General features: G+C 43.2%; 1 protein-coding gene across 4 annotated transcripts in view; it reads right to left on the reverse strand.

Moving 5' to 3' along the window:
* The window catches only part of tmcc1a (transmembrane and coiled-coil domain family 1a), a 28,581-nt gene extending 18,756 nt beyond the window's left edge, over positions 1-9,825 (reverse strand). Inside the window, exons 1-4 of one of the 4 annotated variants that reach the window (XM_053848724.1) lie at positions 9,745-9,825; positions 9,204-9,260; positions 3,391-3,436; positions 2,214-2,545 (exon numbers count right to left, since the gene is read on the reverse strand). In XM_053848724.1, the coding sequence (XP_053704699.1) occupies positions 2,214-2,456 (243 nt within the window). In that variant the 5' untranslated portion in view covers positions 2,457-2,545; positions 3,391-3,436; positions 9,204-9,260; positions 9,745-9,825. The other 3 variants (XM_053848722.1, XM_053848723.1, XM_053848727.1) reach the window with 3 other exon arrangements.
* Between the last annotated feature and the right edge of the window lie 5,384 nt (positions 9,826-15,209).

A 15,209-nucleotide genomic window follows, 5' to 3' on the forward strand; every position in this document is an offset into this window, starting at 1 on the left:
TGACTTAAAATAAGACAACTGTCTGAAAGAACACATTTGTGAATGTAGACAGCAGAGGCTAAAGTCTGGACCTGAAAGGACAGCCGAGATAAGAGGAGCACCAACATCGAATCAGAAGATAAAGTCGATTCCAACTCATATTTCTGCGACTCAAGACATATAGTGTGTCATGCAATCGCATATGAAGAAGAGGCTGACCTTGAAATCACAACACACAAGCTTTTGCTTGGAAAGCAAAGGAGGCTCACTGCCAAACTTGTGAGCTCAGAAACCACATCAAACAAACATTTGAATTGCATATTTCAAGAGGAAATAATCAGAACGTTCAAATAAAAAAAGCACCGTAAGATTCATTTCAATCATAAACACTACAAAATTTTTAAACATTTCCTTAAAAGTAAACGGTCAAGGTCACTTTTCCAACCTGTAGAGAAAAGCAGTGGGTTAGTTTCTCCTCTTAACTTCAAGTAAATGAAGCATAAGTCAGTGTGTTACTTCTATGACCTTTCAGCTTTGAATCATTTTGAAATATGGCGGGTCAATGAATAACGCTCTTCCGGACAAATCAATTTGCATAAACAATAGACCAAAGGCTCATCATTTATTATAGTGACAGCACAAATAGCCAATAAAGTTTGGAAGCTGCTGAGACGGAGCATGAAGCTGTAGCATGAGTTACTGGGTTGAGAACCAGTCACTGTCATGCTGCAAGCCTCAGGAGAAACACTCAAATATTCTTCATGCTACAAGGTCAACAGATGTCACAAGACGCCATTTAAATGCCATATAAAAAATATTTGGAGACAGAAGTCGACTGTTCTGAAGAAAGCAAGACGCAAAGTTCCATGCTTACCTTGGAATACTGTCTACGAAGGCTGAAGCGCTGCACCATCCTGACTCCCTGACTGAGCCAGCCAAAGCCAGACCCCCAGTTTTACTCCTTGTCACTGATATCTATCCAAAGTACACAGCCTCACATAGTTCTCACTATCCAAACACACACTCACACATGCAAACATATTGAAGGTACATACTCTACCCTTCTCTCCAAACATCCATGAGCAAACATTTCTACTTTGGTCGCAAGAAGAGTTGTGTTGCCCTCCTCTGACTGATCCTAGGATCTCTCACACCTTCGTCAGAAGATGCTCAACCCACAGGCTGTCGCGCGCAAACAAAAATCAGATCTCACAGTGACACTCGTGAACTCTCCTGCACATCCTCATCTAATGAGCAGCGCTGCCGATAAACTACTTTCACACACACACACATACACACACACACATACAATCCTCAGCTTTGCACTCATCTTGGATAAGGAAAAGGTTCTCTCCTTCCTGTCAAAAGAGCCGATGGGTGGGGAGAATGGGAGGAGGGGGAGACCGGAGCGGTGGAGGAGGGACCAGCTGACTGTCTATACAGCTTTCCTCCAGGGAAATGGGGATAAGAGAGGGGGCAGGAGGAGAAGACAAAGCAAACACAGGAGGGAAATAATGAGAGAGGAAGAGAGGAGAAGTAAAAGTGGAGTGCGTCAGTCCCTCAGACACACCCACAAATCCAGACAAGATCCCCTCAACCTTCCCTAACAGCAGGATGTCAAACACCGCCAAGGTCACCCACGCTGTTACTATGGCAACCTAATCAGGACATACTTCCACACAAATGGAAGTTTAAAGGGAGCTAGGGAAACCATGCGGATGCACCGAATGACACTGCTGTGCACAGACATGATCACATCTACAAGAGACAGGTTTGAATCACATCAAACTATTGTTACAACAAGGCGGATCAATGAACTCCATGCTGTCGGTTTTCCTCGCACACGCTGGTGAGGTGCATTTAATTAACGTCTATTCTACAACAAACATGAGCTCATAATGCAAACACAACCTCAGAGTGAACCAGTCGGTGAGGTAAGCGTAGGCCGCAACTGACCTCTGGTGGTAGAATTGACGAACTGCAACTTCAAGTTGTTGGTTGTTTTGTTCTGTTTGTATGATGCTTTAAAGTTTTTTTTATTTGTAGTACACCCATGAGTAGTATAAATGAAGTTGCCATGACAGTAGGGGATGATCCGGACAAGCAAAGTTCAAAGGTCATACCGACTTCTTTACAGTTTTCAGAAACACAAGCACTCAATCATCATTCAGAAGAGCATTTTTTACTTCACATAAAAAAGGCTCGAGCACTAAATTGAAAAGTTTGAGACTCACTCTGTCGGACTCCTCCGTGGACTGGTACCCCGATGACAGGCCCACTTCACCGCCAGGGGCAGGGCTGCTAGGTGAGGTCTCTGTAGTGGATGAAGAGCGTCGCCGGCTGACATGCTGCTGCGGGTCGTGGGTGTAGCGTCGGTGCAGAGCTTGGGGGCTTCCTCGTAGCAAGGGGTCGCGGTCTCCGCTCCCAGATCCTGACCCCTTGCTTCGCCGGCTTTGAAGGCTAGTCCCACGCCTCATGCCCTTGGCCGAGGGAGCCACGGAAGCAGAGTCGCACTCAGGTCTATAGTTCTCCTCATTGGCAGAGGGCAAGATCCCACCTGCTGACACTAGAGAGGAACATGAGGAGGAACATGAAGAGTCGAGGGTGGACTGAGAGCGAAGCCTGCGCTGCGGCTGGAACAGCTGTTTCAGCCCCTGACCAAGAACCACAATACTCTCCCTGGCATTCTGGCTGATCCTGATCCTGGATTTCTTAGACCCCGGCGCCTGTGACCTCCCAGCAGCCTCACCATTGGAGTCCACGTCTACCTCGTCCTGCCTCATTTGACTCGCCTCCTCAATGTGCATCATCTTATTCACATCAAACAAGACGCCGTCCACAACAACAGTCTTTCGGGGTCACACATAACAAAGGTGGTGAGAATGATGGAGGCTCGGATGAGTTCAGGGATGGTCAGAGGGTCCGAAAAGGGAGCATGCATCTTTGATTCAGGAACAAGTGGACATGCTGGTCAATAACAGAGAGAGAGGACACAACTATGAGAGATAAAATGGGACACAAACTGTATGGCACCTAAAACAACTGTTAGCTTTCTGTCTTCCGTCACGTTGCATTTTCTTAACTGTCTGTTGTGTTTTTGCGTCACACTTTTTGGCTTCCATTTATGTGTTTATGGATAAACTTACCCAGCTGCTAGAGACTTTAGGCAGCGGATATGTGTTTGACTTCTACATTTTTATTTATTTATATATATATATATATATATATATATATATATATATATATATATATATATATATATATATATATATATATATATATATAAAATAAATAGCTAAAGATAAGGTCAAATTAAGTGGAAATTTGTTTTTAAATACTCATAATACAATAATGAAGTGGGATGAAGACAGAAGACGGAGAAGTCAAAGCAAACACACCATTCCTACTTACCATAAGCTCGACTGTTAGTTCCAAATCATCCTGCCGCTTGAATTATCTAAGCGAAAGCAGAGAAGACACTTGAATTTGAAACTGGATGTCTGCATGTCAAAGATATGCAAGTGATACGAAGTCAGGAAGTTGAGTAAACTAGTGTTTTTCCATCAACATCGTTTTTACAAAAAAAGAGGACAATGGCTGCTGAAGCATCAGCCACAAACCTTTGCAAGGAATTTTGTTTTGTAGTTGATTCTTCAGAAGAAGCTGCCTCAGTAAAGGGCACAACCGAAAGTCTTGAGATCAAGAACGGACATCAATAACCTCTCCTGCCAGGGGCAGCAAAGAGAGCTCCAAACTCACACACATATGATTCATGTATTCAGCTTTTTTTGGAGTCAGTGGATTTTAATCCAAAAGATGTGACGCATTGGACGTGGAGATAGAGCTGGCTGTTGTCGGGCAGAGCAGTAGCAGGTGATAAGCAGGTTCTCCTGAGTCATCTTGTGACTTGTGGCTGCCTCCAGCGGCTCATATATTAGACACTCAGGCATCACGCAGCAAATCCAAACTGACCCGACAGCACGCGCACGCCTCCACGGCTGTCCAATGATGGATGAGGAAATGAGAAAACCGTGAGTCAAAGAAATCGTTTGAGGACCACATAAAAGCCCCGGAACTTTTAAGAGAGCTGCAGATGTGAAAGTATTGAAATGAAACACATATATATAAAGGTCACCTCACCACTGAATTCTTCGATCCAAATTAATCATAGAGTGTCGCCGGACTCAAGATATTTTGTAAAGTTCAAACACAGTCCACCAGAGGAGGGTCTCTGTCTGTTACTGAGTGGGTTCATCAACGTTTTAAGGTTGTTATGAATGCATCTGAGGCTTGATCAGATCACAATTCCAAACCTCCCGTGTCACGGTTGTGACACGTTTCAGACCCTCCTTCAGCAGCCTCCAGAAGACTTTGCATCATCACACTTTTGACTGAATAACTGAATTGGTGGTGAGCAACTTTTCATACGTGCAGTTGACCCTGTTTTATTTTTGCTACACTGACAAGATTTGCACCAAAATAACAGCCATTATCTAATTGAACAAAGATGATTATTTCAAAGATAAATCCCTGGCGCTGCAGCGACTCAGAGATAAAGCAATCTGACAATCTGCAATTTAGCTAAATTACGTAACAGCGGAGCATTGTGATGTCGCCGTCACACATCGTAATTCTTCAGCTCTGAGTAATCCCAGTCGTGACATGAAACACCCGGCAAACTGGGACGACACCGAGGCTATCATGTTGTTTTCCATGGCTGGACATACATTGGGTCAACTGGAAATATGGCGGAGACCGAAACAAGCCTGTGCAGTGTTCCAGAAGAGTCTGAGAGCTTGTGAGGAATAGATGGCTCTTTGTTCCCCCCTGCAGCACACACACAGGCCCATCGCTGCACTTTGTCTCTTTCATCGACAGACACACATCAATACCAGAGGAATTAGGCCAGAGAGTTCTCGCAACCATGACGATGCGTGACCACAAACGTGCGCTACATCTCTGATACACACAGATGAAGACAAGGTGACGCCACGAAATACGAGGTTAAACAGAGTGCGAAGTGTGTGTGCCATCTTCTACCACTGGAAACTGAACCATATCTCCTTTGGCAGCTGCACCGTGACAGCACTGGCAGGAAGCAGGAACAATCGTTATTGTATTTGTGTGTGTCAGTGGGCACAGTGGTCTCAGCTCTGACAGTGCAGGAGATGACTTCAGCAGCCTGCAAAAAGTGTGATAAGAGAAACAGCCCTTTGTATCAACGGTTAATGGTGACAGAGAGAGGAGGTACAAACGGGCGCAAGTTCATGACACGCGGTGCGTGTCGGGTTCATCTGGGCCACGTCAGTTTAAATAGGTGAATGGCAGGTAGATCTCTGACTTGAGGCCAGCACAGCGCACCATTGTGCAAGGCCATCCAGGCCGGGGGGCCTCCCTGCCAAGTTGAGCTCTAACAAACATGAAGCAGCTTACCCACACGTTCCCCTCACAGCTGGTGTACTGTCATTACAGATGGCTTGTCCAGTCCCTATTGATGTCGTGAGAAAACTCTATGTTTCCAGTCTCTTTGTCCTCCAGAATCCACTTGTCTGACATACGTTTAGTCCAAACATGAGACATGTCAGGGATGGATGTCTAACTTGCCGGCAAACCCAGGCGCGGGGAGCAGAGGGTTCTATCCATGCACACGCTCACAAATGGAATAATGGGCGTGAAGCAAGTCTGAGTCAAGTGTGAAGCGTGGTGACGGTGTGAAGTCGAGCAACAAGCTGGCTCGTACTTTGACCAACTAGACTGTTCTTTTTGTGATGCTGTGAGTCGTATACTGATGATGGGAAGGTGCTGTGGCTGTGTGCAGATTTAAACTCCAACCTCAATCCTCACGACTCTACAGCTAGTGTGCTGATGAATAATTAACCTCGTACACAGAACTGGTCCACGTTGTTCACAAGTACAACCACTCTGGTTACAATTACAGGGAAAACAGATACCAACTCAGACATGTGTACAACAACAGCGTGGGTGCTTCAGTTGCAAAGAATAAAGCGGGGCAACAAAGTTACTCCACTAAACATGTTGTTTTCAGTTGAGGAAAAAGTCATAGAATTCCATGGAAAAATGAGTGGATATATTTTAAACAAATATGCGGGATATAAAAGGTTATTATATTTAAAATGTGTGGGTATTGCTCTTCAATCCAATTACTAGCTCATTACACTGTTATTACTCTTTAACTGTGAAATGAAACTATAATGGGTTGTCAAATCATCTGAAGCTAACACCACGATGAAGAAACGCTTCCCTCATATCAATTTATGAATGAATTACAACGATGTATGCGTCTCTTTTGCTTCATCGGAGGAGAATACAATTTTTCAAAGCAACATAAAAAAGCCTGCCTAGAGGCCACAGCTTGGAACTTGATGGTTGTTCAGCACCCTGTGAGGGTCTCAGGTTCCAGCAGCTCTGACGAGGCACCATGAACTGTCAACAGGCGGGAAAGCACCTACACACCAGCTGAAATCTCATACCAGAGATTGTGTGAAAGGTGCAGCTATAACCAATGTCAAAGCCAGCGCACGCAGGGGGCAACGTTGGTCAGATGCGGGGGTGAGGGGGATCTGAGGGGAAAAAAACCTGCAAGTTATTGGGTCGCAGTGGGGCCAGCAGGTGAGAACTACTTAGCGCAGCCAGATATAAATCACACTCATCGTCAACTGTTTAAATAACTTCTCCCGCAGATGTTCGAGTTGAGGTAACCAGAGATCTTCAGCAACAAGGAGCGCAAGCTCAGACAAATTCAAATGCGTGTGCAAGCTGGAGAACTGGGTGACCCTCTCATCGTGCTTGTAACCACCCATAAAACTAAAATGACTAATTTTTCAACAGCAAACTAGACACTAAATTAACCCAAAAAATAAAAATAAATTCAAATATATTTGCGGTAGGGGGAACACATTAACTAAGCTTTGTTAAGGGCAGTATTAAATCTGAAAAAGTCACAAACTATCAATGCTTTAAATGACAAACAAAAAATATTTTATCAGATTTCTATACAATTAAACAACAAGTCCACTACAAAGTTGGTGACTACTGAATAGCGCATCCTCTTAGTCACTTGAGTTTAGGCCCCAGAGCTGTGAGTTTAAGTGACTTCAACGGTCAATCTGTCATTTAGCTAACCTAGTCTCCCAATACCAAGACTGTCAAGCAGCAAAGCAGGAGTAGTGTGTCATTCGTTCCACTCAGATTCACAGTGTGAAGGTGTGTCATGAGTGTGGTGAAGGCACCACAGTCACCATATTCAACAAAGAGTGTGTTGTTCCACTGTAGCTCTTCCAAAAGCAACGATATGTTGGTTTTAACTCTGCAGCGGCGGCCGGGTGAAGCAGGCAGCTAGTTGCTACTAGAAACCGCAGCATCTACAAAGGAATTTCACCTTCTTTTAAAAAGTGTGGGAGGAGCACTGCAAACATTTGGGTTACAGTTAGCACAGAATGGTACAGTCTGTTGTTCCTCCAGACTTTATGATCGCATATATTTGAAATCAGTCTGAGGTGACTAAATTTAGCTGCTTTCACACCTCCACTAGAAAATGCAGAAGAAGCTGTGAGAAAGCGAGAGGGAGGAGAGGAGGGCTTCCTCTCAGACAAGAGTCCCCTTCCTCTTCAACCTCCGCCGGACTCCATGCCAGGATTGTTGAAAACCACTGAAGTAAACCAACTGAATCCTGCTTAGCGGTAGATTGAAGCCGGGGTTGAAACTTTGAGGGAGAATTTCTTTTAATGTGCAGTGAGGAGCCATCCCTCTCTTCATCCTCTATATTCCATCTCTTAATCGTAACGGTAAATTGAGCATGAAGCCAAAACAATGCATAATTAATGTGTGATGGAGAAATTGCATTGATTCCTCCTGACCTGAGACGACGCTCAACCCACAACCCTGCAGCAGCATCACACCGCAGCACCAGTATTTATTGTAATTACTGTAGGATAAATACACTTTAAAAAAAGGGGAATAAATGCAAAAAAAAAAGTTGCTTGAACTCTGATTTCCTCCCACAGTCAAAACAAACACAGCATCTAAATTGTGTGGTCCAGTGATCTGCCTTCAAGTACCTGGCCCAAGAAGAAGCACACACCTCAGTTTGTCCCAGATTCACCATCGATCGTCTCGTTCAGCACTTAGCACCAATAAATTCTTTGTTTGTCTGCCTTTCCTATTAACATCAATAGATTTTTTTCTAAGTACAAAGCAATTGAATCCACTCCAGGAGTTCTATTTTTGGAGTTTTTCCATCAAGAGTTGTTACTTCCTGACTCCAACTCAAGGTGCCTCCAAGACACGGACCCTCTTCAGCATCAGTCAGCAGAACAATGCCAGCAATGTCAGATGGAATTCACAGTCAAGCTCAGTACCACTGCCAGAGTTGGACCTTTGTAGTTGAAATGCACACAACAAATGCTGTTTTTATCTGCAGGGAATATGCCTGATAGAAATCTATTGAAGCTAAATAAGTTGGTCATAAACAAGTAACCATAGTGTTTCAGTGGCACCTTTGTTTGGTTAGAAATCAGAAGCTCTTAAATGTTAGCTGGATCCTGTCAGTCAGGTTGGAAGAGCTGAGTTAAGATAACAGATGAGAAGGTTAACACACCTCAGCCGAGCCCAGCAGAAAAAAGGGTGGTGTTTTCTATCCACTGATAAGTGGCCAGTAGGTGGAGATTTCCGTGATCAATCTCATAAAATAGCGAGGAGTTAGGGATCAGGGGACGCGATCTATATAGGCCGGTGTGGCCCTTTAATGTATCACAGTTGTGTCACTGGCTCGCACTTTAATTCATCATCAGCCAAGAATGTTAGGTGGCTCAGAAGTCAGACTCAAACAGTGGCATCTTCCTGCACACCTGCAGGTGAGGAGTGATCATCCACTCCTGATCACTCCCGACATTCCAGCATCTGTGAAATCATGGATCGGTTTGGACCCCATGTATGCAGGCGCATGACACTCATACGCTCCTCCATGCCTCACTCATCACGGGGAAGACAGCGTGAGAGTAACAGCAGCAGGAGGAGCAGCAGGAGGAGGAGGAGGACATGAGAAGCGTCATCATGGTGGTCTGACCGTTAGAGTGGGACATGAATGGCTGCGTTCTGAGAGCCCTGGAGGGGCAGCAAACCTCTCACACGTTTTAAAATTACTCATTTAAACACACGTCTAAAGACTGTCACAAGCAGAAGCAGGGATGAGCATGAAGACATACCTGCAGTTGTCGATCATGATGCTGGGCGAGCTGTCAGTATATCAGGCTGCATTAGACCTGCCAAAACAAGTGAGAGGAGCTGGAGAATTTCATACCATTTACAGGTGAATATTGCGCGACAACAACAATATACTGACTCATCTGTATTCCGTGGCTGCCGCAATGCATGTTACAAACACAAACAACTTTTAAAAACAGTGCAATATTTGCGTGTCCATACTGCACAACAACCAGAAGAATACAAACGCCGACTGCTACGAAATACAAATCCATCAGGCATTTCCGTCCAAACACGAAGCGATCGCTTTACATGAGAAGTTGTCCTCAAAAAGCGCTGAGATGAGACATTCGTGGACTAAAAAGTGAGCCACAGCAGAGCAGAATGTTAATGGGCTCGTGTTGACAGTCCCGTTACTGTGTGTACATGGACTCGGCAGCCGCACGCCAGTCCACAATCGCAAACACACGCTCTGCATCGAGACACCGGACCAGACGAAACAGCACGAGAACGCCGACACGGAGGCGAATGTTGCAAACTTACGCGGATGATAGTAAACTGTTGGGTTGACAGAGACGAGCAGCACCTCCACTGAGCTCCGCCGTCCGCCCGCACTCCGCGGTGTGACGCCGTGACGCAATGACGCCACGACGTAACAAACCGGAGAGGGAGGGGTGAGAGCGGTGGTTCATGGAGCTGCGATGTACGATCAAAAACTAATTTATTTCATGTTAAATTATGAAGAAAAACTAAAACGTTTATCATCGGAAAGCTTGTTTAGCTTCTTAAAAATAAAGGGCTGCAAAACTGGGATCAGTATTTTACTAGTTTGCTAGCAGCTGTATAAATGTTGAAGAAACTGGGAGAAATATAAGGAAGATATAGCGCACAAACAATTAATTTTGGTACCTTAAAAAGAAAGATGAAAATGAAAAAATATATTACTTAACGGAAATTTCTAATAAGAAAAAAATATTAAATGGGAATTGGGAAAATCTAAATTTATATTTATAGGTTTAAAAAAAAGTGAAACGGAAGGTCATTTAAAATTTACTATGTAATAAAAATGAAATAACATGCATCTACTGAAATGTTGCAAGTGCAGAACCAGGCTGCTATAACACACTCTTCCCACTAGATGGCAACACCTTCATATTAAACATTGACACAAACCTAAAGTTCTGAAGTTCTCGAGAAGGACAGATTGTTCTTTATTATTTTTATGACGGGCAGGGAGTCAGCTCGTTCTTATGAAAATGTAAAGTTGTTTTTTAAAGCTGATAATTGGAGGCTCAAACTCGATGAAGTCAGAAGGATTATTCACAAAGAATATTATTGTTTGTAAGTTACTACAGTTATTTTTTTTAACGCGGATTATTTAAAAAAAGTCTTAAATACATAACTTAAATATTATTTTTTGGAACTCATTTATACAGAAGTTTCAAAAAAAGTTTCAAAAAAATTCTGTGTTTTCCATTGTGTTGCTGTCATTGTGATATCAAGATAATAAATGCTCCCAAATGTTACTTTTTAGTTGGTCTCCACCGCAGCATTTCTCATTAGGCATTCCAACAGTGATAACTGACCCTGAAATGATGACTGCCACAGTGTCTATAGGCATAATTTCTGCATTAAAATGTCCAATTAGAATGATTAAGCAGGGGAATTAGCCTCCAAGAGTTGTGTGAATCACAGCGGGGGGCTGACTCATCCATGAGAGGAGGGCTGAGGAAGACAAACAGCGGATATGCTTAGAATTTGCGAGCCATCTGAAATGTTTGTGCCACGACCAACAACAACTTGTGGAAAATGGGGTCAAAGCAATGGCTAAAGCTGCTTTATGGCATGACGGAGACCACACTTTTAGCAAGAAAAGAGGTTAAAAACATATATGTCTATGAGAAAAAGTAGTGTCTCTCCTGCTGCCACAGTGGAGCAGAGGATAATGGGCAAGATTAGAGCGAGCGGCTGATGCCTAGTGACCCCTCCGCTGATGGAGCGGGAGACGAGGATGCTGGCTCTCAGTGTCCCCGGCCAATTACAGCATTGACTGTGGCAGGCACTGCCTAATGAAGAGTCCAGATCCGGCAGCTAACCAGGCAGGGTGAGGACACTCCAGGGAGGTGGACATGACGGGGACTGAGGGACCGGGACTCCTTCCATCAGATATTGTGACCTCAGGGAGATACGGTTTGTGTCTCTGTTTGACCTTTCGGCATCATCATCACGCGCTCCTGTTGCACACGCTGTATGTTCTTCTCCCTCAACAAATTGTTCTCCCTCTTGATCCCTGGAAATGCGTCAGAAGCCTGGAGGAGAATGATGGCGTGTCTCATTAAGCCACCAGCCTTTCCTTCTCAAACGTGGTCTCGATGGAAGTGAGGTTTTCTGCATCTTGACAATAATCCTGACAGATTCATTATTTGTGCGCTGTCAGATGAGCTGCTGGTGCTTCCAACGTGAAACCCAATTAGATCTAGTCTTTGACCGACGCTACATATTTTGGCAACAGTGATAGCCTTGCTTCCTCAACAAAATGCAAGCACTGCAGTGAGAGGAAGGTCTCCTTGTGTGGGCGGCAGGTTTCTCTCTCAGACTTCTAACAGCGTCACCTCTGACCTGGTGTTATGCTTTCAGCTGTTTGTGTACCATTCAAGCAGGTAATAAAAAGGTCACAGCGTTGGCGCACGCTCTTATACATGAAAGTGGTGTCTTGTCAAGCAGCTTTTGTGTATTCCATTAGATAAATCAAAGGCCATGTGAAGCTGTTAGCGACTGCCTCACTCGGATGACCCTGGGCTCATACCAATAGACTCTATATGTGACTTCAAAAATACCTTCGGATCAAAGACTTCTCCAGAGGCTCACTTTACTTAGCATATATACCGCATATATATATATATATATATATATATATATATATATATATATATATATATATATATATATATATATATATATATATATATATATATATATATAACTTGCAAATGAGTTCCTTCCCCCAGCAAGTGATTGTTTCCTGTGATCTTTCCAAACTCCAGCGAGTGGTTTGCACATGTGTCCACTCACTCAGGTCATAGATAATCAATTCGAGCGCTTGAGTTTCCCTCTTCAATCTCCTTCAGGCTTAGGCCTTTGGAACAATTTGGAGCGGCTCTGCTTGGAATTATCAATTAGCATCGACACTTAAGTTCAGCACCAGTTATGGACCAAATTGATGACCCCCCTCGTCGAGTCCATGAGCTTATAACTGATCAATGACGTCTGAAAAAAAAGGGCTAAAGCCTTCCACTATTAACTAGAAGGGAACTAGAGTGCAGACAAGATGACTTCTTTTTTAACCCATTATTATTGCCGCACAGTTTTCTTCATATCTTTTTTTTAGATTTGGAATATCAGCGGCATCAATGAGCCCAATGGGACAGCAGCAACACATATCATTTTTGCGAACCGACCGAATATACTGTGCAGACATAAGCTCCATGCTGGAGGTAATTATCCTTTAAAAACTCCTTCACTGGAAGGGTTTTATGAACCTACAGAGAGCAGCTCACTGAAGGAAAATGAAGCATATTTTACCAAAACCTGAGGTCCACAATGCATGACTCAGTGTGTCTCCATATCCCCAGACTCTCTGTTGGTAACAGCTTGTAGCTTTGAAACAAGTTCAGGGAACAGTCACTTCCTCATTAACTTGGAAGTTTAGCTCGAAGTGGAAAGTATATTTAGCTAGATTTCCAGCCAACTGGCTAAACCACAGTTTCAATGGCGGGAGAAGCAATAAATACAATTAAATAAGAGCGATCAGATGCATGCATTTAATTTTTGCTCCGCCCAGATCTTGAGAACTGTGGATGTCTGATGCAGTACATCATACTTTGGCTTTGGAGTAAGTTTCAATAAAGAGAGGAGAAAATGAATATGTGAACATTTTTAATTATGGGATATAGGATGATAACAACAACAACAACAAACATGGAGGAATCCCTGAACAAAAGCAAACAAAAGCATCTGTTTGCTTTTGTTGAGGGAGGTTTTTCACGACACAATGGCCAGGGTTTCCACTACTCTGAATGTACTTGAAATTCTTGTAAAACTGAAATTCTTATACAAATATTTTCATTAAAAGAGCTTTAGTTTAAATAAACTTGAACATAGCCACCATCGTGATTTATTGTGCTATTGTCAAACTGATGCAAAATAAACAATATTTTGTTGTTTAAATGTATGTATGGGCCCATCATTTGATTCAGTCATATTCCAAATTCATTCAATTCAATTCAAATTCATTGAATATGATTAAACTGTGATTCATTGAGATTAATGAATCACAAATTCTGTAAATAACTAGATTACATTTTTTAATCGAATCCCACCCCAAAGTGATATTACATACCGGTACTGTATTTACCGTGTAGTATCTGTTGATGGATAAACTGTACACTGAGCAAGTCAGAGTCTCTGCCCACAAGTCAAACAATAACTCAAACTTGAGTTGACAATAAACTTTCAAACCACAGTTAGCTTATTAAAATCTGACTGAAAATCAATCCAAGTCGTCTTGCGATCGCCATAGCAACAGGTGGTTTCATTTTAGTGAAGTTGTTGAAGAGAACTATTTGGAACAGCTTGTCCTCCATCAGTATCTTGTCCCGTTGAATAATGAACAACGTCTTGCATCACTTTGAATTCTAATCTGGAACTCAAAAAGACATTTAGCTCCATTAGCATGCCGCTCCATGAGGAGATGGAGAAACAGAGGGGGCGGCAGAGGGTTTCTGACCTTATCAAGGCCTGAGTGGCCATGTTCATGTACTGACTGCAGAGCAGGCGCTCTTATTTATTTCCATCATCTGCTGACAATTAATCTTCACGAGTCCAAACAATTTAAAAGTCAGCCTTAATAGAGATGCAAGAAAATATATCTGTCCTGGTCATCCAGTCAAGTGAGATCAGGCCAGAGTTTTCAGTTCTGGACCAGAGGTGTCCAGATGAAAGTTTGAACAGTTGCAGTGCATTATGAGACTGACTGGCTCCACAACTTGGTATTTAGTTGGATTAAAACAGCTTCTATTGGCAGCATCAACCAACATTTACACTTAGGGCTAACTTTGTTTGTTTCAGTTTAATGAGTTTAATCTTCTAAATCCTCCCAAATCTTCTTTCATGTGTTTTCCATTCGCCACAACATTTATACTCAAGGAAAGCGAGGTGAAAGTACCCTTCCAGCAGAAAATGAGCGACAGCAGGACCTGATCTTCATCGAGCGGAAGCAAGATTTACTGAGTAAACAGTTTGACATCCATCCTCTCCTGCGTAATAGGCAAGCCACTTCAGGTCGGAGTCTCATTCCCACTTATTAAAGTCACCCAGAGTCTTTGGCGGACATAATAGCGAGGGCAATTAAGAAGCTCCTGTACAGTCTGCTGGAGGAGAGAATTCCTCTTTTGAATTGAGCAGCTACATTTTCTCACACTTGATATGAAACATGTGAAGAGTAGAGCATCCCCCGGAGGAAGAATGAATTGTGTCCGGGGAAACACATCCGAGGCAGAATCTATCTATTAGGGCACAGAGCAGAAGCCCTTAATGGAGGTTGTTCTAGTCTGAGTCTCTGTTGGATGACTGGATTTCTCAACTCATTTTGCTCAATAGGAAAATGTTTTCACAGTATTTTTTTCTTCTTAGTGGTGCAACTCATAGACTCAAGTATGGCAGCTGTGTTTGAAAATCTGATTTGAAACCATACGTGTCCATGCACATGCAGCGACAGCTCTGACCTTCACACTGACAGCAACACAGCAGTTGCTTATTCAGCGCCTCATTGATTGAGTCAGTTATAGACCGAAAGTCCAATCCGACTGCGGTAAATGAGCTGAATACCACAGGCTTCCACAACATACTATTGTGTGTGTGTATATATAATAAATGTTTGAAGTAGACAATTGAAGGTAGTCATTGCAATCTTTATATAATGGGAATGCATGTTCCATCTTATTCAACAC

The sequence above is a fragment of the Synchiropus splendidus genome, chromosome 18, assembly GCF_027744825.2.
Source record: "Synchiropus splendidus isolate RoL2022-P1 chromosome 18, RoL_Sspl_1.0, whole genome shotgun sequence".
Classification (NCBI taxonomy): domain Eukaryota; kingdom Metazoa; phylum Chordata; class Actinopteri; order Syngnathiformes; family Callionymidae; genus Synchiropus; species Synchiropus splendidus.